Source organism: Sitodiplosis mosellana, unplaced genomic scaffold (assembly GCF_009176505.1).
Source record: "Sitodiplosis mosellana isolate CC-2019 unplaced genomic scaffold, AAFC_SMos_1.0 Smas_scaffold_6197, whole genome shotgun sequence".
NCBI classification, from domain to species: Eukaryota; Metazoa; Arthropoda; class Insecta; order Diptera; family Cecidomyiidae; genus Sitodiplosis; species Sitodiplosis mosellana.
This window is the reverse complement of record NW_022601438.1, coordinates 2,372,203-2,398,895: the sequence shown is the minus strand read 5'-3', so window position 1 is coordinate 2,398,895 and position 26,693 is coordinate 2,372,203. Positions and strand designations below refer to the sequence as shown.

The following is a 26,693-nucleotide window of genomic DNA, read 5'->3' as shown; positions in this document are numbered from 1 at the left end:
ATACGTGCATATTGGAAGTGAGCGAGAGGAAGAGAGAGAGAGAGAGAGAGAAACTAACAGCCAAATAGGTATACGCATAAGAACATAGAACAGGTCGTGTCTACTGTGAAATATAGTAAATCCAAGGTTATGGCAAAGATCTCTCTCTCTCTCTTTACCAATAGGGATACACACGACATGACTATGCAACCGAATCATGTAAACGAACCGTCATTTTGACAGATAGACAGCATAAAAACATTAGCAAAACCACATTGTGTGTTATTTTTCTGTTTCTTTTTGTACATGAATCTACTTTTACGTTCGAATTATTGATACAATATGTTTTTTTTTTCTCCTTTATTGAATGAATAAAAACACACAATTTTTTTTTAATGTTTTGACAAATTGTTGAATTTTTTTTCTCTTAAAATATGGAATGAATTTTGTACATAAATCAAATTCAAAAGGTAACATTCGTAATGTTTCTATTGGCTGAATTAAAAGACACAATTCGAATACCGCCTGAAACATTCCATCTGAAACTCATCGATGCGGTAAAAGATGAAATCAATCGAAAATTGGCGAATAAGGTAACACATTTTCTTTGAGATTAAGTATAAATTTCCTCTGCGACACATGATTAATTGGTGTTTGGTTTGATTTAAGGTTTTGCTAAACGTTGGTCTATGCATTGCACTCAAAGACGTAATCAAAGTGGGTGATTCAATAATATTGCCCGGCGATGGTGCATCTCATACCGAAATTTTATTCCGTTATATTGTATTTCGTCCCCGTATTGGCGATATCATCACCGGTAAAATAAGAAGCTGCAGCCGCGAAGGCGTTCACGGTTAGTTGATTTTACCACGCTTCCAAACAGTGGACATTTTTTATTTGTGAATATATGCAGAATGTCTACATTGGAAGGGCGCAATTTCCTCTTATTTGCAGTTACATTAGGTTTTTTCGATGATGTTTTAATACCGCCAACGGCTCTTCAACATCCGTCCCGATTTGAAGAGGCTGAACAAGCCTGGGTGTGGGAATATCCCGTGGAAGACGGTTCAACACACGATTTGTATATGGATATCGGTGAAACCATTAAATTTCGCGTATCGGGTGATGTGTTCGAAGAAAGCTCACCGATTGGACCCCCGAGTAGCGACAAACCATCAACATCTAGTCAAAATGATATCAAAACACCATATCGAATACTGGTAAGAGCAAATGACTGATTCAATTTTATTCATTTTTTCGCAATTTTATTTTCCAAATTTAATTAAACCCAAGTTTTTGAACCAAATAGAATTGAAAACGATTTATTGAAGGAACGAATAAAATTAAATGAATATTTTCCAATCTCTTTAAGGGTGCAATAAATGAATCTGGACTGGGCCTACTTTCCTGGTGGAACGAACACAATCAACAAATGGGCGATGATGACGATGATGATGACGCCGGCGAAGAATATGAAGAATAGCGTTTAGGCATTTTGTAAAAATGAAACAAATATATTAATTTACAATCGAGAGAAAAAAAAGGCAAAATTAAAATTTTGTGTGAGATTGGGTTAATTTATTTATTTGTTTTTTTCTTCTTCTTCATCATCAACAGACCCTTGAATTACATAATAAATTGTCTTCATCATTTTCACTGTTCTCTTTGACCTTATCCTGATAAAACGTTTGCATTTTACAATGTTACTTAATTGTTTGTTTGTTCAGATTCTGTAGGTTTTTTTTTGTTTTTTGTTTTTTTTTTTTGCTTTAGTTGGCTGTCCCCTTAAAATTTTCCTATTTTTTCCCCTTAGAATCTAAAAGAGCCGAGCAACAATATAAACATATTTAAAATATTTTACAGTACAACGAACGAACTAATAAACACTAAATCGTTTTCATTAATTTTTGTTTTTTGTTTTTTGTTTCTCATTTATTTCAAATTGGAATCATTTAATGTTTTATCAATCACAACATGGTTCTGAGTCGTGGCAATTGCCATATCTTTGTGTGATTTTTGTTGCTTTTATCATTTGAATGGAGAAATATGAGACAATCACAATGCAAAAAAAAAGACCGAAATATTAAAATGGAAATTAAAAGGAAGTATGTACGACAGCATCGCTGAGGGGCAGCTGTCATAGGGATAATTTGTAGTATACAAATTATATGTAAATCATAGCTTAATATCATAAGGTGTGGTTTATTTCATTTTGTTATTGTTGTTGTTCTTGTCGGTTGAATATTGAGATAACATGACATGACTCAAAAATCGTTTTTCAAATGATTTCAATTAACTTCTTTTATTGGCGGTTAAGCTCATCAGTAGCTAATTTGCAGAAAATGTGATTGCGAAAAATCCAAATCATTTCTTTATGTTTTTCAAACTATGACTTTCCAAAAGGACATGGTTTGATTAGTTTTTCTTCTTCACTAAAAAAACAAAACCACTTTTCATAACACTACCTTTAAATTAATCAATTAAATTTTGGTTTTATTTTATTGACGAAGAAAAATAAAATCAAATATCACTTATTCGAATGCTGTTTTTTTTTATCTAGTGCAATCTAATAAATCTATACATTTTGCGTTGTTTGCATATCATTGCGAAGATCGTCAATCGTTCGAGTATTGTGTGTGTGTCTTTATGTTACAACTCATTTACAAATCTAGTCATTGAATTAAATGAAAAAAAAGAGAGAAATCCGAACGGATTTTGGTTTATATCTCGTTTCTTTGCTCATTTCGTCATAATTTTTGCCCGTTGTGATCGTAATCGTCGGCATCATTATCGTCTGCGAACCAGTTCTTGTTATGGGAACAATGCTGGGTTCATCGTGCAATAATTCTATATTTTATTTTAGTTTTAGGTTTTGGTTACACAGCCTTTACAAAAAACATGTAAAAGAATTTGAACAGATACACCATCATACCACATCAACCAATGAAATAAACAGAACATCACGAGATGAATCTTCTGTCGAGAACGAGAGATGAAAACATTGAACGCTTCATATAATAATCGTTCAATTTTCTACAGCAAACAGATTTCTTTTAAAATAGTTTATTGAAAACGTAAAATATTTTGAGTTTTTTCTCCATGTTTCTTTCATTTCTACTCAGATATTCGCACATCTTCGTAAGTATTGGAATGTTGTGTATTATTTTATTAGAACTTTAAATTTTGTTCTATTTTCAATCATTCCAAACACATTGTGTGTATGGAACCATACACGCCAATTGCATAAATCATGTGACCACGCCATGAAGCATGGTCCTCAAACATGGTTCTTATCGTACCACCTAATCGAGAAAAATTACTTTTTAGGACAGAACAAATGAACCATTGCGACAAACAAATTCCCTCGGGAATATTTTAGTTTTAAAGTGCAACATAAAGTTTTTTTTTCATATGGAGTTGTTGTTGTAAACTCTATATAAAAAAAAATTTCATGTTGCACTTTAAAACTAAAATATTCCCGAGGGAATTTGTCCGTCGCAACGGTTCAAATATGTTTCATAAACGACTAGGGAACTTATTTCAATCCTGAAATTTTGAATCCTCAGTGCAATTCATCGATTGAATGGATATTCCAAGCTGACCGAAGTCTGATCGTTTCTACAATTTTGTTTAAACTCTAACTTGTATTGTTACATCATCAAGTAAGTGTGAGATGTCACGTTTTCTTTTCTTTTATTTTTTTGATGTTTAAATTGTCTTTAGTAATTTTTAAAATAATTAATTCATTGAGTCGGAGTGAGGTTGAAAAATCACTTGACAGTTTCATTTTTGTTTGCTTCAATTTGATCATAAATATCAAAAAAATCATCATGTGAATCAAATGATACAGATTTAAAAAAAACAGATTGAGATAGTATCAATTATTTGCTTGTATAAAATGTGTAGATTTGCACAAAGCTGAGACAGGACAGGAGAGGAGAAAAGAAGCACCAGCCATCAAAACATTATTTAGATTTAAAAGATGTTATAATGTAGTGCATTTATTTCAAAGCTCATAAGCTTATTCGATGCCCATAGCAAATGCAGCAAAAAACTATGCTGGCGGCGGGCGCAAGCTTAGGTAGATAGACAAAAAAAAAAACCATTTCTATCCGCAAAAATGGGAAAACCGTTGGTCATTTTTGAGCTGATTGTAGCCCGCTAGCTGTGTTCAATAAAACTGATTGTTGCGCATACAATGCAATCATTATAAAGTAATCTGAATCGTAGCACGATTGTCAATTCATCTGTTCAGCGCTAAATCGGATGTGTCATTGCACAGGATACGACGTTTCTTATTCACTGAATAATATTCAGTGTAAATTACAAAAGCGAATTAATTCACTGACCATTGGATAAATGGTTTCATTCCTCTTGAACATTTCGAAACGATGCAAGCCATATTAATGAAAAAAAAATTACACGTTCAAAAGCGTTGTAAAATGTCTGTTCAAAAAATGATTTAGCAAAAAGTTAGACTGTTTTTCTCATTTTCTGATTCTATTTGTTGCGTGTGGTCTCAAGCATCGATAAGGAAAAACAAACCAGCTGAAATGTATGAACAAACTAACAACGTAATAAAAACGTTGTGTAATTGAAGAAAAATATCAACATTTGATGGTAATCAAATAAATTTCTCATGAAATGAAATCCTTTGTGAATTCGGCCCAATAAGCGGTGTCTATTTTTCGTTCAGCTATGAAATATTAAGAGATGAAAATAAAACCTTGGTTGGTTTCTAGTGTATTGCATTTGAAACTCCTTGGAAAGTGTCTACGATGATTTTTTTTATACTGTGAATGAAGTATTTGTTGTCAAAACTCGTTAGGTATTGGTTTTTGGTTTTGAAGTCAATCACTTGTTTCTGTTTCATGATTTCTAAAGCTAGAACGTGATTTTACTTTTGCTTCTTCTTTTTTTTCAAATAGAGTTGAAATGTCGCGTTAGTTCATCTCACTCCATGACTGATGCATCATACCAACTGAAATGTTTGCATTGGACAACAATTACATTATATAACAGAATATCGTATTCATCCCGTCGTCGTTGTTGTTGTTTTTTTTTCCCATTTCTCAGTTGTGGATTTTATTCGATAATCAAACAACGTGGTAAATGTTCACGAAGATACTCAAATAGTTCCTGCGATGCGCCCGGACAATTGGTAAGCTCCAACTCTTGCAGATGACGTAGTTGAATTATGCTGGATAAACCACTTGATGTCAATAGGGGACAGCCTGCGATGATGAAACGAACATTGAGATTATATAAAAACGATTAGCAAATTAGATTGAACAAATTCCATTTTTATAACATTCAGAGTTAAAACCATCGTCAAAGAATACAAATAAAATGTAAAACGAAAGAAAACGCAATTTTTCGTAATAGGAAAATTCCAATTTTCATTAATGAAATTGAATCGTATTTTTTTGCTCTTAAATGGAAAGAAAATCAATTTTCACAGAAGAAAAATAGCTTTCAATTCAACAAATCGTAAAATCAATCAGATGAAAAATTCATCATCATTAAAAAAAAACGCAATAAATCATGTAATTTAAATGGGGGGAACATGAATAAATGCGTAGGAAATGATTGTACGCTTGTTATATACCTGCTAAGGAAAGTACTTGCAGATTCCGCATCGAACAAAGATGTTGTAATCCAAAGTCACGAACTTGTGAACACCAGCGCAAAAATAATGCCGTCAACGATAACATTGTTGATATATAACCGACGCCAATATCCGTTATATGCACACACCTATGAATGAAATTCGAATAAGAATAAACAAAAACAAACATTCGAATGAATTCGATTTCCTATAATTGGATCCGATTTTTTTTTCTCGATTAGATGTTAACAAATTGTTTATCAATCAAAGCGATACAGTCGAACGAACTAATCAAATTAACGATGCAATCATTTCGATGACTTTTTGATCATATATCGTCCAATTATGTTGTCGCATTCGCAACGGAAAGAGAGAAAAACAGTCCTGATTATCGTCCGTATCAGCGAATATATGATTATCTATGAAGCTTTTTTTTTTTCATAGAAAGTACGAAACGGTTTCAATATGATAATTGAGGTAAAAGTTACTGTAATAATTGAGGGATATTCATTCAATTGGCTTTATAGCTCAATTGCATGCGTTTCATTCTATTTTAATCTGAAATGTGCAACTTTCGATAAAAAAAGAAGGTCAAATTATCATAAGATTCGATGAAATTCACGTTCACAATGTCCTGTTCCAAATTTCGCGTAATTAGTCTTAAAAATCTAAATTGATATTCTCGGTTTTGAAAAAAGAGACAACAAAATAATTGGAATGAAAAACTAATGAACACGAATGTGCTCTTAAAAAGCATAAATGTATAGCCATTAATTGTTGTTTGCCAATAAATTGCACACAATCGTATTTTCATTCGACTAAAACGTGAACGGATGCATTTCGGCGGTTCATTTATACAAGATGTGTTAACGGTGATTTGGCATGAATGATATACTGCAATCAATTAACAGAAAATGTCCTGGCACAAGTCCCGAATCGACACATTGTTTATTTTAAACTTTTACGGTGGTGTCAACATACATGACAAATACCGCATACAATTTATTGATTGCATGAACTGTGTAAGTGCCCCGACATATTTGTCTCATCGTTAATTAAATGAAAGCGGGTGGAAATGAATCAACTAGGGCAACAAGTACATAATTCAGTCATTGAAATCCATATAAGTGCGCTCCCCAGTTTAAGTGAAGGTATATCATAAATTAATGTAGTCAATAAATAAACACATTGAACTTACCGATCAAGCGTTAGTTCCTCCAGCTGATTGAGATCGCAGGCGATATATTCGAGCGATGCATCGGTGATCCGCGGACACCATGACAAGTCTAATGCACGCAATTTTTGTAGATTTTCAGCAATCAATTCGATGCCATCGTCCGTGACTTTACTGCATCCGGACAATGACAGGACGGTTAAATGGGGTAGCGAATGAACTGCAAGAAAACGGAAAAATACAGATTTTCATATTATTCGTTTCTTATTTTTCAATTTCAATTCGTTTTTCTCTTCGGAAACAATCATTGAACAATCGAGCGCAAATCATTTATCATCAAAATCTGAGTGGTTTCGTACAAGTTCTAAATCAAAACCATGTTCATCTATTCACAGTTATGTTTCACCTATTAAAATGCTAACGGAGCCCATTTCAAAGCAAATAAATGTAAAATTATCGAAGTGAGCTATCGTTCGCTGCAAACGAAAACAAAAGAAAATTCCTTATTAAAACAAACGCCGCATAACGAAATGGAGTACAGTTTTTTTTTCGTTTGATTTTATTTTTGAATTTATTTAATTATTCATTGGCTTCTCTAGTCGTTTGCTCAGTTTGCGCTTTGTGTTCGAACGGGGCTCGTTCTATCTTAGCTTTTCTTGCGAAAGAAGAAGAAGACACCAGATAATGAAATAATTTCATTGGAAAGCTGAACAGAAAGAGTGCTCCAACCATTTCTCAATCACCAATTAAATACAGAACGACGAATAAAAAAAATACACGTATGAAAGACGGAGCTCAAACGAAAAGAAGCAATCGAAGCACGAAATATGAGCTAATAAAAACAAACTGAAATGAACTCTTTGCGCGCGCATTTCACTCATCTAGATACAAATAAATAAAAACAGAAAACAAATATTATATTTTGTCTATATTTAATATATCTGGTCGCGCGCGAGCGTGTACGCTGCGACAAGTCGGCTCAAGCAACAGACACACACACACACACACAAAACGATTCTAATTATTTTGATACAATTATTTTCTGTTCATTCCCGTTCCAATAAATGTCGATAGTTTTTTTTTTTTGAATCAGTCGTTCTGTATTGTGAACGAAAAGGAAATCGATGTCAAATAATTGTTTTACGGTTGGATTAGAACAAGGGAACTTGCACAAAGAATAACAAATTGTTTTTCTTTCTGCTGGAGTTAAAAAGATTTGATGACTTAACGAATGTTTGAACAAATCTTATTGAATTGATGTCAAACATGTCCTTTTATTAAGGTAAAATCAGGGAAGAGTAAACTAATTGATGTAATGGAATGCGAACGAATAAAGAAACGACTGAGAAAAGAGGGACTGGGAGAAGAGAATGGAAGAGACACACAGAGATTGATGCGAGGGAAAGAAGAAAGAACAGAGAAAAAGAAGAGGGTAGAATTTCATTCGCAGAGATATAGGTTCAAATGCAAGTGAAGTATTGTACAAAAGACCGAAATCCGAAATGTATCAGCAAAATCGGATTATAATTAATCTATAAATATTTATGCATGCTTAAAAACTGCAGCTTTTCCAACATAGGTGGTTTGCTTTATCACCCCCCCCCCCCCTCCCCCTTCATATTGACGAAAACCTGAATAATTGAACACGAAATTTTTGAATGAAAATCTCGTTTAATTCAACGAAAATGTCTTGTCGATCATAAAATCAGTGGCAAAATATGGCGAACAGCAGAAGAAGAAAAAAAATGTACGGCGGCACATCTCGGTCGTGTAAAAAAATGGAAGATCGAAGTCATTTCACATTCAGTTTCGATTACTGAACAAATCAAATCACAGCAAGAGCAACAAAATAACAATGTAAAATGCATAAGCAATCGACATATTTTTTTTCACATTGCAAATAATTACATGTTTTGGAATCGATCCTCATTCAAATGCAACATATAACAGATTATCACCACAATTTGAGTCAAATCGATGGCAAAGAAACCGTTTAGCATTGGAATTATGGTGTGCAGCATTGTATGAAAAGCTAGCTGTGATTGCATTTCTTGCGGGTAAACGTGCCCACTTGTCTGTGTAATTCAAGCACTGTTCAAATGACGTGCACAGTTCTCTATGCATCTAGATGTAATACGAATAGAATCAAATCGAAGCAGCAGCAAAGAAAAAAACAACAACAATTTTTAGATGAAGAAGAGTTTTCGTTGGAATACAAATGGCATTTTCGAAATTAGCATTCGTCTATCGCATTGCAAATGGTATCGATGCGAAAATCCAATTTCTATGACACTAACAGATCTACCAGGATGACGATAAAAACGTATACAGATAACAAATAGGCCAACTGAACAACAGATTAAATATAGAACAGATTTGGACGAAAAGGGCACCCGCGATAATGTCTCACATTTTTGTTGAATCTTGAACAACAACAACAACAAAAACACACACATACAGTGCAAATGGTCTGAATAAATGGTCGATATGTGTGACGATTTTGTATTCGTGGCATCAAAATATCCAACGGAATGAAACACAATACATTTATGGTCACAAATTACACGGCGATATGATTCGGTTCTCTTCAACGTACACCGAATTATTTCATTTTTATTTGTTTGTTCTTATTTTTTTCGTTCGTTCTTTAAATGTGACACACACATACGTAAATTCTTGGTATCTCAGCGACACATAATCCAAAATGACGAATGAAATAAATAATATATCAATAATATAAAATAGAGAAAGAGAGGAAAAAAATACACACACAATGCAATGAACAGAACACTTGAAATTATTATATCGTTTCAAGCATATGTCGTATGCAGATCATATCGAATGTTGCCCCAGATAGCAATTTTGTGTCTCATTTGCCATCTCAATGCGATTCGAACAAGAGAGCGAAAAAAATACGCCAAACTTTCGATATCAAGGAAATAACGATACATTTTTTTTTGTGGCTTTCATGAAAAAATCACAGAAAATGTGTAGCAATTGTTAATTTATGCAGATTCGTCTGAAACGACTTCAAACGCATGGAAACTAGAATCTTATGTATTCACTAATAAGATGTTGTAAAGAAAATTCAGATAAATATCATCAAGTGATATTATCGCATACCGAATTGTCTGTCAATCATCCAAAGGACAGAAGTGCATGCATAAAACGAAAAACATTTGAATTGCTCAGTGGGTTGCATGGTGATGCTGGAGCTTGTCGCCTGTACTGTGCGGCGCACATGAAATGTAAATCGATGAAGAAAAATCACATGTAAAGCGAATATGTGGAAAAACACAACCAAAAGAGATTCAATAAAACAATATGCTGCAACAAAACAGACTCTCGGCTACTCGCCGCTTCTTTTCGCTTCTGTTGTATTTCTTCGATTTGTTTACTTATTTCACACGCAATCATTTTTTTTCTATTTTTCACTGTTCAACATTGAGAGAGAATTGAAATGGTGGGAAATTTTATCGACAGACGAATTAGTTACTTCTTAGCCATTCGATAAGATGGATCACTTCTTAATTATCGGTGGCAATTAAAGCACTTTTTTTTTGGTTTGATTGATTCGGCTGGGGGAATCAAGCCGGTCTCTAATCACCGTTCTTCGGTTTTCTTTCAATTTCTTTGTGTTTGGTGGTGTATTCAGAGTCCAGTCGAGGTATTGTGTGATTGGCACAACAACGGATTTTCTCGTTGAAAGCTTTTGTGATAAATTCTATTTTGAGCATCGAAATTGACACAGCAGCATTGCATTGCATGGATGCAATAGATCGGCGTGTATATCATTCGGCTGTAAACTCTATGTGGCTGTTTTGTTTTGTGACCGACACTAACGGGTAGTATCGAATTTATTAACACCTACTCGTTGTTGCGATCACAATTACTGAAACTGCAACACAATACAACTGGGTTGGTTTTTCTTTGTCCGAATGCTGTGTCGCCGAAGAGAGCAGAAACAATAAGGTTGTTTAATTGAAAATCGAAAAATTGTTAGCCATTTTCATCTTCATTCGTCTTTTGTAATGTTCGGAATTCTCACTTGAATCCTGTTGGGTTCAACAAGCGGTAGCCTTCAGTATGATTTTTACGGTATCTGGCGATATATTACATGTCATTTTCAAAAAAATATATTACACACAATCAGACGCCATTTTTTACGAGTTTGTAACGAATAAAAGTGTTGAAAACATGGGCAGAATTATTTCGTGAATCGGTAATGAAAGTACGAAATGAAACGCATTCTATTCACATATTCAAAACTAAAATAGCATCTATCATCGTCGTTTATATTTTCGTAAATGCGGCTAATTTGAATGAGTATTGAAAGACGTATAGCCATCATAAGTTAATGCCACATCATCATTTTGCTGCGAGACACCGAGACTGTTCAACGCGTCGACACAAATATATAAAATAATGAAAGTGAAATGAGTGGAACACAGAATTTGGTGTGTCGCTAGCCGTAACAGTCAGAAAAGTAGATCAAATTTTGCCAAATGGAAATAGAACACGTCATTCAGTCGGATGATTCCAAAGCAAAATCTTTCTTTCCAATTTAAAATTGAATTATTCGTGATATCTTTGATATGGTTCTTTTTTGATATATTTTTGTCTTTTCTGTTTCATTTATATCTAAACCCATTCCCTTTGAATTTTGTTCATGCCTTTTGCAACTTCACAAAATGTTTCGCTGATACCATCAAAGGAACTTAACAAAACAATTTATCATGTTTTCATTTTCTGTAGTTTTTTTTTCTGTTCATCAGCAGAAAAATGCACAAAATACTACGATACTATTCGGTTTGAAACAATGTAATTTATGGCTGTTCCGTGAAATTTAAATGGTTGTAGAAGAAAAATTTGCCGTGCTTTGTGGCCCACGTGAATCAAATATTTATCCTACAAAAATAAAACGTAAACAAAATATAAATTTGAACTAGACTCAGCAACCCGAATAAAAACCACACAGAATGAACGAAAAATAAAATTGTCTCTGAACTCAATATAGAACAGGCCGCATCATGCGTTGCTGGCGTAATGAAATGAGCCGGTGTCGGTCAGTCAAAGTGTCATCAAAAGAAAATTCGCACGTTTATTTTTGTCTCACACTGAAAATTCCAATAGTTTTTTTTCTTCTTCTCTGCTCTGTGTGCGTGTGTTGTTTTGCTGTTCATGCATTCGAACACTTTGATACGAACACATTCAAGCGAATAAATCACCGAATTCTAGTGTGTACATCACTTTTCACGAGCTGAATTCTCATACCGCAAGCAAACTTGAAATACGATTTTTTTTCAAACAAATATTTCAGGAATTTATTTCTATAAAAAAAAAAAAAACGAATCATTTTTTTGTATAGAAAAATGAAGGAAAATATGTGTTTGATACGTAAACAAGCGCATTAATGTGATTTAGTTGAAATGTTTTGACCAACAGCATTGGTGTCTGTTGGCATCTTTTAAAAATTTCGGCATCGCAAGCTGTCATATTTTCTCGGTATCTGAACTCCAAAATACCTTAAACTTTAAAGACATGATCGTAATGATTGTGTACAATACAGCAATGACTTGCGCCACTCGCATGGACTACCAGCGATTTATTGCTATGTAGCAAGCCTGAAACCTTATTGCATAAAAAATCGATTCAAACTGTGTTTGGTTGTCTTGTATTTCGAATTCTTTTCCCCCCATTTATGCGTTAGACGGAATTAGCCCCGTAATTTACACGTTTGTACTTGCTATTATTATTAATACGAACTGATGTTATTGGCTTAAATTAAGCTGATTGTCGTAAAATATCACATGAATTAATTGTACGGTCTATATATATATGGATGCGTATACTTGATATACATTTGGCATTCATCGTACGTGGATGCGATGCAACAACGTGGCAAGAGGGAGAAAAAGCAAGAAAGAAAACACCAACTGACAACAACAAAAATTACGTAGATTTTATTGTCTCATTGTGCGTGTCCGTTGCCTCGTGTCGGCCATGTGCAATGTAAATAAATTCTTTGATCTCGCGAGTGTTTCATGCAAGAATTGAAATATATGGCTCATCCCACCTCAACATAATTTCAGCGAAATTGCTTCCTTTTGCCAACGTGTATATCGTTTCATTCTTAATTTTAAACTGTGAGTGTCTCTCTCGGTGTGTGTGTGTGTGTATGGATTCATCACCGTACGCCACTTTGAGTTGTAATTGTTCATTGTTTGTTGTTTTTGGCGATCAAATGCAATGCAGTGTGAGAGTATCAAGGCTTGCAATTTGGACATAACTGTCTTACTCACCTATATTTACAATGCCGTGATTTGTTAGCTCCCAGCAAGATTGTAAGCGCAATATACTTAAATTGTGACTTTGTTTTGGGGAAAAGTAACCTAATGCGGCATCAGTGACGTGATAAGCCTGCAAAGTAGACACAAAATATTACACATTAGACAGAGCTAATAGCTTTGATTTATTAAAGAAATAGCATTATAAAGATAAAAGCTTTTATGAATTGTTTTTTTTTTCTTCGATTTCTACCTGGCATACACCCGACGAGAAATTTGCGGTAAAATAGGTGTACGCCGACACTCCGTCGCATATCCGCGGATACTCGCAATGCGAATAGGAATCCACAATAAAAGTTGCCGCAAAATGTTATCGCTGAATACCCTGCGACTATTCGCGCTGCGAACAACAGTACAGTTCCAACCTGAAGTTGGCTGCGCATGACATTTCAGAGTATTCGCAGGGTACTCGCCAACTATCCGCAATGCGATTATTCGCAAATTTCTTGTCGGGACAATTGTAGCTAAGGAAAATACAGGAATATGTTATAATTGTTCATTCCGAAGTATCACTTACTTGTAAAGAAAATTCGTATAAAGAAGGCAAAAGTTGTGCAACGGCACCAACAGCTTCATCAGCAATATTTATACAGTCCGCCAATGACAATGAAACTATTCTAGGTGTTAAACACGACCATAGACCGGCTTCAGTTACTTCATTACATCCAGCTAATTCGAGCTCAAACAATGACTGCAAGATTAAAAGAGAAATAAAAAAAAAAATGGGGAGAATTGCATTATTTTTAATTATTCTTAGAATGAACAAAATGAATTAAAAGGTCAGCCCGGTTGGAAATGAACACTTATTCTAGATTATAGCCCTAATCTTGTCCAATTGTGATTGATGTGAAGAAATGAAGGAGTGTAACATTCTTTTCCAGATTGCAAAAGTGGAATTTTGTTCATTTGAATTGAAACAATTCTTTCTGAATCCATTTTATGAATATCTTATTCTTCAATATTGTATATGGATTCCTAGTTCTTCATTGCCATTTCTATTTTGATTGAATTAAATTTTAATTATTTATATTCCTACCAAATTTTCTTTGCAATAAATAAAATATGTCATACACACACACAAAAAATAGCTCTGAATGAAAGTCAAGCAAATGACCGAGAAGTGAAAATCTCTCTCTAGATTCCATTCAAATGACAATAGTTGAAAAGATTCTCAGCATACCACATCACACCACATCACATCGCCGCAATATGGTTTTGCATATAGTAAGACTAATTGTGCTTGTATGGATTGAATGCATCAAATTACCGTTTCGGATAGAAACTGGCAGAAATGCATGTGATTGGTCATAAGGCATAAGGCGTACTTAAACATATGATACGATTGTGTAATGCGATCATTTTATGTTGCGCATCGCAAGACTCGTTCGTTCGTTTCACTACTTTTTTTTCTGTTTCTTCGTCACTATTGTGTGTTGTTTGATTTTTTTTTCCTCTTTTAAAAACATGTTGTTGAGTCGATTTCGTAAGTGAAGTGACACTTCTTATCCTATTATATTTACTTGGGTACTCGCGTTCACATCTGATACATTATGCGGAAGGATTATGTGATGCGCTTAATTCATAAATACGATGGTCGCACGTGGTGACACTTTTGCTTTCTATTGTGCACTTCAACTTGTCAACAGCTGTTCTAATACTTTTTTAATGGAGAATTTTTCACTACTTGCATTGTGTTCTGTTCCGGAATTTATGGAATACTTTAGTCTATTTCAATTCTGCTTGTTCAAAAGTTCTTCAAACTTCTTTTTTTAATGTTCAGTCATTTTTCAACTGCTCAAAAATGAATCATATTTGAGTTGGTTTGTTGTGAAAAATGCGAGAAAAAAAATTGATTCTAGTTGTTACTAAGAATAAACGGGAGAGATTTGATATTGGTTTTTTAGGCCAAACATCTGAGATGTGTGGGAGTAGTTTTATATGAAATTGAACGTTTTTGAGACGACAATATTTGCTGATAACTTACTTGCAGATGGTCAAGCAACGCTTCTAGTCCACGATCACTGACGGATGCACATCGCAAACTCAGCGAATGGATGTGCTTTGAGGCTAATGGAAATGAGTGTACAATATCGATGGCATCCTCATCGGTCGCACCGAGCAGGCATATTGCATGGAAACCTCGTCGCACCAGTGAATTGTACAATTTTACCCGGTCTTGATTTGACATCATACGAAGTTCGCGACACTGCAGTGTCGGCAATATGCCCGACCAAAATTTCGGACTACGATACAAGGTGTCACGCCAACGTGCACACACCTGGGCCAATGTACGCCTTTCGTACGGTGTAAAATACTGAAAAAATTTATTGAGAAATCGTTCGTCCTGCAGCAATTGCTCCATCGTGCTAATATTTGATTTGGCAATCCAATTCCAACTATTTAAATCGGCATTGAGCTTCTTTTGTGTGACACAATCGTTTCCACTGCCTCCCATATTCATGGCATTCACATTTTGAGCATTGGTTGACGTTTGTAGCTTTCGAATGGATTGTGGCGTTCCTTGTTGACTATTACTACCGGACGATGTGATCAATTTTTGACCAATTTGCTTTGCCGATGCGATTCTGGACGGTTTTTCAGGTTTTTCGGGTGCACCAATCGATGCATTATTATGACTACTTCCACCGCACAATGCATTCGTAACGCGTTCCATAACGCTGGTTTTACCGTGGCCGTGATGATGTTTCGAGCGCAGGCCTAAAGAAATCCAACGAGAGAGAGAGAGAGAGAGAGAGAGAGAATATTTAAATAGGAAAATTTTTGAAATACAAAATGCAATTATTGTATGTATGTGTGTATGTGTGATGGAATATGATGGGATGCTTTAGTTAGCAGAGCGGTCAAAGCTTACCAACCGACTAACAAACAAAAAGAAATATTTGCTTCAACCAAAAATAATAGATTATATTACGCTGCGGTAGATTTGTCTCATTATATGATAATTATGCCACTTATCTCACTCGATTCGCTATCTACCACAATGCATCAATGCATGCATGCGTATGTATGGCTTGACAAAATAGAAACCAATTCAGGGTAAGCGGTTTCAATTGTTGTTTTCAATTGAAATGAATATGAAAACGTGGCAATAGCAGCTTTGATAATCACATATTAGCACCATCTAGGTTAAACTGACTGTGATATTTCCTTCTTCTTCAGATAGTTTACACTTTAAATTGATTTGATATTTTAATGTAAAAAAATAACTGGTACCTTTGGTTCCGAATGACTCAATGAGACCAATTAATGGAAACGATTAACACGCTAATGGCGTTCATTTTCCAAATGGCAGTGAATCGTACAAGAGAACAGAAAAAATTGCATAAAAAGTGTAACAAATTGTGTGACGGGAGGCCCCAGGAGCAAGTACATTAACCTAGATGGCGTTTTGTATGTGAGGATTGATTGCATTTGTATTGCTTCTTACACTCTAATTGTATTCGATTTGGTGCACCTTGTTCGCAAAGATGCTGCTCTTTCTCTCTCGCTTCACTTACCGTTAATGCGTTTTGCAAGTTCGACCGAAGCACGTTCAACAACACCCTGGGCTGATATCGACGACATTGTGTAGTTGTGGTTGAATGGAGGAATTGCGTTTTGATTGTTTCGTGTTTTGATTATTCGATTTTGGATTAGTGAATTTTTATATAGTTTTGATAACTGATTTATTGGTTGTTTATGGTTGCTTTATTTTGTTTAAATAATTTTTTAAACTTAAGCTAATAATTTATTTAAACTTGATGAACTGATCGATAAACAATCTTTCTCTTTGATTCGTATGATATTTAGTATTTTTTGCCTTCTTTTTTTAATATAAAATACTTTGCACAATAACTTGTTTTGTTTCTTCTTCTTTTTTTGACGAGAGAAAGATCTCTATCTCAAAACGAACTACACATGTTCATGTAATGGATAAAAACATAAACAACAAAATTGATAAAACGCGTAATCATATATGTATATATATATAGCAAATGGAGTATGGAGTATATTCACACACGCACTGATCTAATTAGCAAAAGCGAACCAAAAAAACAAAATCAATCTATATATCTGTTCGACCGAATTTTATAATGCAATAATTGAAATACAAATAGCAAACTAATTGCAGTCTTTGCGATGTGGATGAAGTGCTGATTGCTGGGCGATATTCTTTTTTGTCTTCTTCTTCTCGTTGGTTTCTTTTTCGCCCACTCTTTCTTTCTCTCTTTCTCTTTCTTCGATGACAAAACTACCAAACTGTCGACACGACAGCTACAACGATTTTTGTTGATGATGAGCAATGGATAGGATTTAAAAAAAAAATGTCTTTTCTTGTCTCTATGGTATGGTTCCGTTTTTGACAGATGTTCCACTAAAATTCATCAATTTTACTTGGTTTCGTAGGAAAAAACATTCAGTCGGAAAACTAATTTACGTGTGTATCAATTTGCACGAAAGAACAAACAAACACTGAACGGACGATGTCTCTAAAAAAAATTTACTTTTCGTTTCACTGTATATTGAACATTTAACTGATACAATTGATTTGAGAGCGCAAAAAAAAACTTGCACAAGTTTCATAAGTTTGTCTTCGTTTTTGTTTTGTATTTGTCGTTTATGCTGCTCGCTTCTGTTTTGGCAACGTATTTCGTGCACTATTTTTCTTCTATCTTATTGTTGCTCGTAATTTCAACGAATCTGGCATTCTGTGCTTCTTAATCTCGGAAATTGTCTCTTTTTTCTCTCGATAAACGCGACCGAATGACAGACACGGGACAGCAGAAAAAAAAAAACAAGAACTTTTCGTTTTTCAATTAAATAAACTGTTTCTTCTTGGATGACGTATTCACACACAAATCGAATCGTTGCCCATTTCACATCGATTTAAATGGTCAAAAATGTTGTGCTTTATCATGAACAAATAGTTGATATACATATATATTTCACAAATGAAACTTCAAGCTTTACGTTTCGTGTTTTTTTTTCTCTTCTTCTTCTTCTTCTTCTTCTTCTTCTTCTTCCTCTTCGTTCGTTCTTTCTCTCGGAGTTCAATTTAAATTTTCTTTATGTGTATATTTTCGCACAAGCACAATCGAATATTTTCCACTCTCTGGACTTCAGGCCCCCTGAAGAATGAAAATAAACTCTTTATGGATTAGTTGAAATGTACACTTTGTGGTCGGTTTTGTTATTTTGCTACAAAATGGTTGGTCTCAGTTTTACGGGATTTTAATACACTGACATTAAATTGGTTCAATTGCTGACGAATTCGATAAATAATAAAATTGCAATGCGAATTTCGATGGTTTTTGTTTCGATATGAAACAATTTTCCGACGACAAAGAGAGAGAGAGAGAGAGAGAGAGAGAGAGAGAATACGTGTATATGTATCCTTCGTTTCATGCTCCTATAAACGCGCATGTATGCGTTGCTTCGTGTTATTTAGGGTTTTATTTTTGCTGTGTGTTTATGTTTTTTCTCGTTCGATTTTCCCTCTTGAATTTGTTGTACGGAATATGTGCGAGAGAGAGAAAGACTTTCTCCACCCTGATGGAAAAAAGAATACACAAACACACTCACACATACACGCGCGCCGCAGTAGCAATGGGCATTAGGTGGAAAAGCGCTGTCGAATACGAACGACCGTATTGGATACCATCATGAGAATCGATTTTTCGCACATTAGAACATGCTGTTTGAGTCGTTTGATTCTGTTTTTTGCAGCATATTTGTTTTTTTTTTTTTGTCGTTTAATCATTTTGCTATTTACTTGAGCAAACAAACGTGTATTTATTTCCACCGTTCATATTCATAACGAGGACTTTTTCAATAAGTAGACTATGTATTCAGATGGAAATCGGGTGTCACATTCTCATTGTGCTTTTATCTGACGTTTTCATATTTTAAAACATACACACCCACACATAGACATCATTTTGACGGAATTAATATACAAACAAACAAATAAAAAATGGCACAAGTCACATGCGCTCGAACACACACGTACATGTACCAACGGAGTACGGGCTGGGCTGGTGTGTGTTTCTCCTGTTTTCCCAATGTGCATTGGAGGAACATACAATCACATGGAAATGAATGCGCGCACTCGAGGGTTAAATGTTGCGTATGTTATGTGGTGTGAGTCTTCGATATAATGGGTCTCCCTACACAATCGGAGCGCTGAATGAAAACTGACTGTATGCGCTTGAAATTCATCAAAATGCAGTTGAAAGATACCAACACACGAATCTCGTGCTGTATTGTGTATTCAACCGCCTTTGCATTGTAGTCGCTTTTGGAGCATAGATATATATATATATATATATATATATATCGCATTTGGAATGCCTTCACCACCGAACGGGAGAATAGGAGGGAGGGAGAGAGAGGAAAACGTAGAGAGAATATACGCGAGACAAAACGTTCAGAATTGCATAACTCCTATTTCAATCATTATATTAGTCCATTGTGTGTGACAAATGGTTGGTTTATTTATTTATTAAATGACGTCGTTCAAATTCGTGCATATGTCCTCTTTGAAGCGAAAGAGAGGGCGGTGGCAGTGAGCTGAGCCGGTCTTCTTCAATTGCCGCACATCAATATTTGAATAGACTTTGCGATTTCTAGATGAATTTCACTCTGAAACTTCAAGAGTCTTTTGTGCCCCTTAACATACAATTGATTTTGTCCTTCAATTTATCGAGAAACTATACGGCAAATTCCCACACAAACACCGAACCATCCGTAGTCTTATTGTTCCTTTCGTACCATTATATTCTGTCATTAACTGAATTCAAAAGGCCTTTGGTTGCAATGATCGCGCGTTGCACATGTATGATGGATACTAAAGCATGAACGCACACACAAAATGATTTCCGAATATTTTTCAATTAGCCTAAATGAAGTTAGCGATTAAGTGCATCAGACACAATGTTGTTGTTCGGAATGTTCGTATTTTTCGTCTCTTCTTTTAAACGCTGTGAATGGATTTGATGTGATTGAATAAAGATGGGCATGATAATAATGAAAATCGGTGGAATGTGAATGAAGATTTGGATATCTTCGTAAAAATTGTAAACACGAATGCATTGAACACAGGCACGCACACAGACACAAATATATATCGACAAAGTATAACAGCAGCAGCAGCAGCAGCAGCAGCAGCACAATGATGGAAAAAGAAAACATTTAAATAAAATTCTTATCGAAGGCCATACACATAGTCGCAATGAGAGTTCAGAATGCCAAAATGAAATTTGAAGCATTTTCTTCACACACACAATTGTAATGCCAAGGAAGATGGAAAGAAAAAAATAACTCAAAAGTGTCTGTGTATGTACGCTCGATTCGAATAGAGAAAAAAAATTATTGAAAGATAGAAATTGTTAAATAAAAGGCTTTGCTTACAAAGATTGCGTGCGATGAACATTTAAAGAGAGATTTGTATTTTTTTTGCTAAATTTGCTGCGTCCGACTGTTTTTTTTTTTTTTTGGTTTTTGTTTATTGTTGAAAAACAAATGGAATGGCTTTGCTCAAATCATTTTGACTTGCTTGTGATGCGGTTGTGATAAAAGTTGCTTGTCGGCTGGTTTTTGTTTGAACAAAATGTTTGGCGATTAAAATTTGATGCGAAAATGCTTCGAATAAAAGTGATTGATTTGATCTAACCTTCTTACATACATGTACGCCTCTCACTGAATATCACATATCCAATGGATTTCGTTTCACCGACGACGAATTCATAAAATGAAATTAAAGAGTAATTGTGAGAGGAAGAAAAAAACAGATTATTTCTCTCTTCAAATAAAATTCCAATCAATACACTTATTTCAGTTCAGGCATAAAATACATGTCGTTAATTATGCGTCCGATGTATATCAAATAGATCGAACAGCAAATCACGGCGGATTAAAAAATTATCCCATTAATATCGTTTGTCACACGGTTGAATAATCGTAAGCCGTTTGATCGTAGTCGCCGTCGTTGTCTTCATACAATTTTGAGCTCGTTTTGCAACGAAATTCATTCGCAACCGAACTTGTTCTGAACACTTTAAATGAAAATGGGATAAAAACCCGAACAAATCGAATGTTTTTGATTGAATTTCACTTAGTTTTCTAATTTAAATGCGTTCGTCGTTATAATCGCGATTTTTTTTTCCTTTTTTCTCTGCTTGGACTCAAGCATGTTCGCTAGCTCTTGTTTGTATTACTTACTGATTTGTTTGCAAACGGTTTTATTCTTCAGAGGTTAGGGAGAGAGCAGTTGGAAAAATAAATTTTCGAGGATAACATTCACGATTGTGGGTTATCCCACAGATACAGAAACACGTGTACACACAACCACACAAGTACATACAAAGCGACATGGACAGACGGGCGCTCTTAAACAATTTTCTCAATCAGACAAACCGTGATATCAATGTATATGTGTGTGTATATACTAAGCACATTTGGCCAATTCGAATGGCAAACAACGTGTACTGGTGTCGATTTGCGCTTGCATGATGAATGGTTGCAACCAATCAAGGAAAAATTGTTTGTATTTGAATTGTTGCTTGTTTATGAAATCCATCGTTTTTTTTTTTTCCAATTTTTGGATTTTAATCCGTTTTGATATCGGTGTGATTGTGGCTTTCGCTGGTGCTTTACAAGGCTTTTTTTCCAGATGTAGAGCGAAATGTCGGCCCGCAACAACGACAACATAGGCGAAAAACCAGCTTTGAACATCGAATGAACAGCAAAAAGAAAGGGAATCGACGTGTGCTCGGTCTGTGTACACTGTACACGCGTACACACAATTGCAAGCGCAACACAATTGGCTATTCATTGATGTACGCACGATTGCTCTACTCGACTGGTTTGTGCTGCTTTTTTTTATTGCCTTCTTCGTTTTGCTTGGAAAAATATACAATTTTTCATAAATACAAACTCACATTTCTGGCACAACACCCAAGTAATCAGATGCAGACAATGGGGTTTTCCGCTTACGGCAATTGCGCGTATTTATATATTTATACATAATAGTTGTTCTTCACCCGATGCCGTTGCCACTGTCAACACATACAACACAATGTTTTTTTTTCCTTCCTCTTCTGTTGCTGTTGCTGTTGTTTTAATTGTTTAACAACATGTGAGGCAAATTACTGTTTCAAGTAGCATGCATTTATGCATAAAACTCTGAAGCGATTTCCATCAGCTAAAGCCACTCGTCATGTCCACGGCACATTGTTTATGAATCTGCGACACAAAAGCGATACTTTAATTGTTCGGAGAAATTGTAGAACATAGCACACGAGAGCGAGTTTGAGAAAGAAAATTCACAACAAGGAAATAATGGAAACACATGAGTAGCACACGATGTGCACGGCGGAAAAATGAAAATATGCTTGAAATATAACGCACACACAACTCGCACTCAGCACATCATTTACATTTTGCATATTTTTAACAACATAGAACACGAGTTTAACGACAACACACTGCAACAGCGACAGCAGTAACATTAGAAACGTCACGTTTCAAACGTGAGACAGATAATAATGACACAACCGCTTTAAAAATTTTCTTGAATAATCAAGTTGTTTTGATCATAATCATAGAGAGAGAGAGAGAGAGAGAGAGAGAGAAATTGTTTCCCCTTTTATTTTATCTCTTTGTTTTGCGATCATTATAATCGATTTTTGCTCAGGCTATTTTTTTAAACAAAGCTCTATACAAAACATGCACTTTTTTCTCTCGAAATGCCATTATCATAATAATTTCATCGAACGATAAGTGATTCCAAATTGCGATTTAGTTTTACGAACATATAAATAGTTAAATTCACCAAGGACATTCAACAAATGCCAAGATATCGTTGTCATTATTGGTTTGACTTTTCAATACGCAGAACAGACACATTTCTGTTAACTCACAGACATCGAATACAATCAAATATTTTGATAGACATGAGTGAAAATATTCCGTCATCATCATTTCGCCGTAATCGCACATGAACTATTAAACGCCTCATGTTTGCATTTTATAACGGCAATTAGTTGTCAATGCAAGCAGATAATTATCTGTTAGAATAATAATACTCAATCCTTGTCGTTTAAATATATTTGCGATTCTCACGATTGAAGAAAATCCGTCTCGAAGTCAGCTAAAAGCCCATTTCGCTTTCTTTTCTCTTTCGCTTTATTTTTCTGCAATGAAATCGTTGTAAATTATATACATCACAGCATTATTTGAAGAAGAAAAAAACACTCTCTCGTTTTATCGAACATTTATTTAAACATCGTCGTAATTAAAAACCTTTTATCGTCGTCATAACACTCGAAATTGGCGAATATTTTGTCGATTGAACTCGAAAACAATTGAACACACAGTAAATATCGGGTAGAAAAAAAACACGAATGAAATCCAAAAATGCGAGTTGAGAAATGCTTGATCATCGAGCAGAATTTAAACCGTAATATCACTCTGAAATGTGGACGTGCATAAACAAAATGTCTTTGTCCGAATACAAAACCCGAAATTCGTTTAATTTATGAATCAAAACATAAACAGAAAACTGAAACCGAACGAAAAGCAGCACAGTGCGGCGGAGAAAAGGAGGCAAAAACAAAGGAACAAGAAACCAACACAGAAAAAAATAAAATAAACGTAGTTGACAAAAATAAAAATCAGGTTCACAACCTCAAGAGATTTCTGAATGAATTCCGTTTTGGGGCTCCTCTCTCAGTTGGCAAGAACGCGCGAAGTTTTTAATCTATTCGAAAAATCAATTCATTAAATACTAAAAATCAACATATCGCACCTTTACCGTGCAGCCGTTATAACCCGCACTCATTTTCAGTCGGTCCACTTTCCCGATTCAAAAATATAATTGTATTACCCACTGACACAGCCACCGAATCAGTGAGACAGAGACAGAAACCGAGATGAAAACGAACGAACGATGTTTTTCTCTCTTTTTTTTTCTTCTTTTCCTAATTCCTTCTATTTTCTCGTTCATTTAGAATGAACGACAAAAGAAAAAAAAATAGCAGCAAACGACACGGCAACATTGGAGCCACCGAACTATGCGCATGTTACACACTGAGGAGAGCTGAGATTTGAGCGCGCCGCAATAACAGCAGTGAGCAGCAGCAATTTGACTCACTCTAAATTGACTGCCAAGATTGCTTCGATATTCGGCGGCTTGGCAGGCGACTTCAAAAAGTCACACTTTAAACAAATCACACAGTCTCACTCACACTCACTGGCATATAATTATTGATGTTATTATTATCATATTTCGTTCTGCGTGCCTAAAATTACCGTGATGTCCGGCATCGTCACTCGTATTATGCATTCGGCTCAAACATCTATGCAAATTTGTACATCAATTTACTTTTGAATACAATCGGTTTTCTTTGTTGTGATTTTCTCGATATAATCTTTGACGAATGTGCGACATTTCTTTGTGTATATTTATTGCTACGGACGAAAATCGGTGTAAAAATAAGTGATGTGTTTGTTTTGTTTGTTGTTTCTTTTTTTCGTAGGCACATCACACATCCTCAAATTCCTCGGAGAATATTTTTTGTTGGTTTGAAAAAACGCAAATAATTTCGACAAAACGCAATTTCAGAGGAAACATACGTTTTGGCACACAGCATTTTCAACGCATTTTCCAACGAGCTGTGGCAAATGTCGATCATCTTGTTATGTTTTTTTTTTTTTTCGTTCTAATCATCTGCTTCGGATACATCCTGATTTAGATTTTTAGAACTAAACACTTCCCTGTTTTGTAGTACAAACGTATTCGATTCGAACACGTAATTCATCATGTAGTGTTGTACAAGTAATAAACACTGCTCAGAGGCGTCCTCAAACTTCACCTCTCAACCGGTTTATTTCGATTTTCTTACATAATTACATCGTATTGCACACAAAACATATGCATATTATGTATACAGAAATAGATTTTGCAATGTGAAATAACGAGCACCGAGCATAGTTTTGAATTCGATGACTTTACATGTCATGTGAAGTGTCAAAAACTGTCAATTGGAAAGACAACACACAGTTGTCAATAATATGTTATGCAAAAATAAACTATCGAAACCAATAACACATAAAAAAGACTGTTGTAGATTCGAATAGAGTGAAAACTTTGGTGATTATTGTGCATTTATGGCGATTTTGAATATCTATAGATTTATTCTGAATTTTCATATTGATGGTACTGATTTGCAAGTTTCTATTTACGCTTTAATTTGTCGATGAAAACCGATCACCATTCACACCAATTTTATTGGATGTTTTGTGTTTGTATCATTTTTAAAATTTGACTTGATTGATAAATTGAGATTATTTTCAATACTTTCTTCCATAAGAGATTTCGATACTTATGCATAAAATCGCCGACTCAAAAAATTATCCACTTTAGTTATACTTGGCATTGAAAATTTTACGCATCCACATTCCTGCTCCGTGAAATTTGCTAAGCATTCCATTTCGCGTGTACATTTTAAAGAACATCAATTGACGCTCGGTTCCGAAGAAACATTGGCGCTGGCTTGGCTTATAAATTCGTAGTCCATCCGATGTTGTGATCGATTTCGCTCTAATCGATATTTGTACTACTTCATCAGAAGGTATTTGGAATACAAGACCAGACATGCCTGGTACCTCACCCGGCAAAGTTATAAACACTTGAAATCCCGAATTCAAGCGTTGGCATTTGAATGATAAATTTTCGGTCACCAGTTGAAGGAACAGTGTTAAAGCACCGGTTGGTTTTGCATTGAATATGCGCATTGGGTAGCAGTCATCATTTACACCGATTTCATATCCTTCCTCTAAGTTCCACTGCGATATATTTGGATTTCGTTTTGCGATCATCAACGCTGGAGCCATTCTAGATAAATGAATACCACGAAATAATTTTTGTAGACGATTTTGTAAAACTTTAAACACCTCAAACCAAAAACTTACTCATCTGTAAACATTTCGTGTGAGTTTAGAGCATTGAAAGCGTAGCATAAACCGCTATCGGTGAAAATTGGCGAGAGAGCGTCACAGCTAATAGTATTACTCTGCCATTTACAATTAACAAAAGACTCGTCCAGATACGGAGCGATTTCTTCGATAGTTCTATATATTGATTCATTTACAAAATCATATCCGCTATATACCCACATGTGGCATATGTGTGCTAAGGCATCAAGTTTCATGAATCTAAAAAACGCAAAATGTGTAATGTTAAAAAAAAAATGTTCATTTCTCACTCTGTGTCAGTTAGGGCGCCTGCTTTGAGCAACATTTCATTTATGTTCGATGCGTTGATCATTTTTTGACGAGCTTTGATCTCTGGGCATATCGTTATTGTAGGGTAGGGAATATCGGATATGGGCGCTTGTTTTTCCGTAAAACCAACTGTTACCGGATTCTCGCTCCAACCTATCAAAATACTCCGGATCGATACAAAACATAAGTAAACTGAGACGCTAAAAGCGACTATCCACCACAATCTGCAAAGTTGTAAAATAGAATTAATTAAAGAAATTTTCTCAATTCAATTATTAAAGGAGACATTGCCTTTCACTCC

The 26,693-nt window shown here is 35.0% G+C and overlaps 3 protein-coding genes across 11 annotated transcripts; 1 reads left to right on the top strand and 2 right to left on the bottom strand.

The window, feature by feature from the left end:
• The first annotated feature begins 13 nt into the window (after positions 1-13).
• LOC129577342 (DNA-directed RNA polymerase III subunit RPC8) lies at positions 14-1,883 on the top strand. Its single transcript, XM_055464162.1, has 4 exons — positions 14-572; positions 649-832; positions 934-1,199; positions 1,352-1,883. The coding sequence occupies exons 1-4, from the start codon at positions 462-464 to the stop codon at positions 1,460-1,462; spliced, it is 672 nt and encodes a 223-aa protein (XP_055320137.1). The 5' UTR covers positions 14-461; the 3' UTR covers positions 1,463-1,883.
• Positions 1,884-4,837: 2,954 nt separating this feature from the next.
• LOC129577340 (F-box/LRR-repeat protein 16) lies at positions 4,838-24,263 on the bottom strand. 9 transcript variants are annotated; one of them, XM_055464153.1, is made up of 8 exons: positions 23,916-24,263; positions 16,627-18,237; positions 15,093-15,826; positions 13,626-13,799; positions 13,064-13,181; positions 6,786-6,981; positions 5,588-5,736; positions 4,838-5,213 (listed from the first exon to the last, which is right to left on the bottom strand). In XM_055464153.1, the coding sequence occupies exons 2-8, from the start codon at positions 16,691-16,693 to the stop codon at positions 5,065-5,067; spliced, it is 1,587 nt and encodes a 528-aa protein (XP_055320128.1). In that variant the 5' UTR covers positions 16,694-18,237; positions 23,916-24,263; the 3' UTR covers positions 4,838-5,064. The 9 variants fall into 9 exon arrangements, with proteins under 9 accessions (XP_055320128.1, XP_055320126.1, XP_055320127.1 ...); XM_055464151.1 differs by having other exon boundaries at positions 23,795-24,250; XM_055464152.1 differs by lacking the exon at positions 23,916-24,263 and adding an exon at positions 22,048-22,685.
• A 700-nt stretch (positions 24,264-24,963) lies between these two features.
• On the bottom strand, positions 24,964-26,616 carry LOC129577643 (pickpocket protein 28-like). The gene is made up of 2 exons (XM_055465053.1): positions 26,081-26,616; positions 24,964-26,003 (listed from the first exon to the last, which is right to left on the bottom strand). The coding sequence occupies exons 1-2, from the start codon at positions 26,317-26,319 to the stop codon at positions 25,529-25,531; spliced, it is 714 nt and encodes a 237-aa protein (XP_055321028.1). The 5' UTR covers positions 26,320-26,616; the 3' UTR covers positions 24,964-25,528.
• Positions 26,617-26,693: the final 77 nt, after the last annotated feature.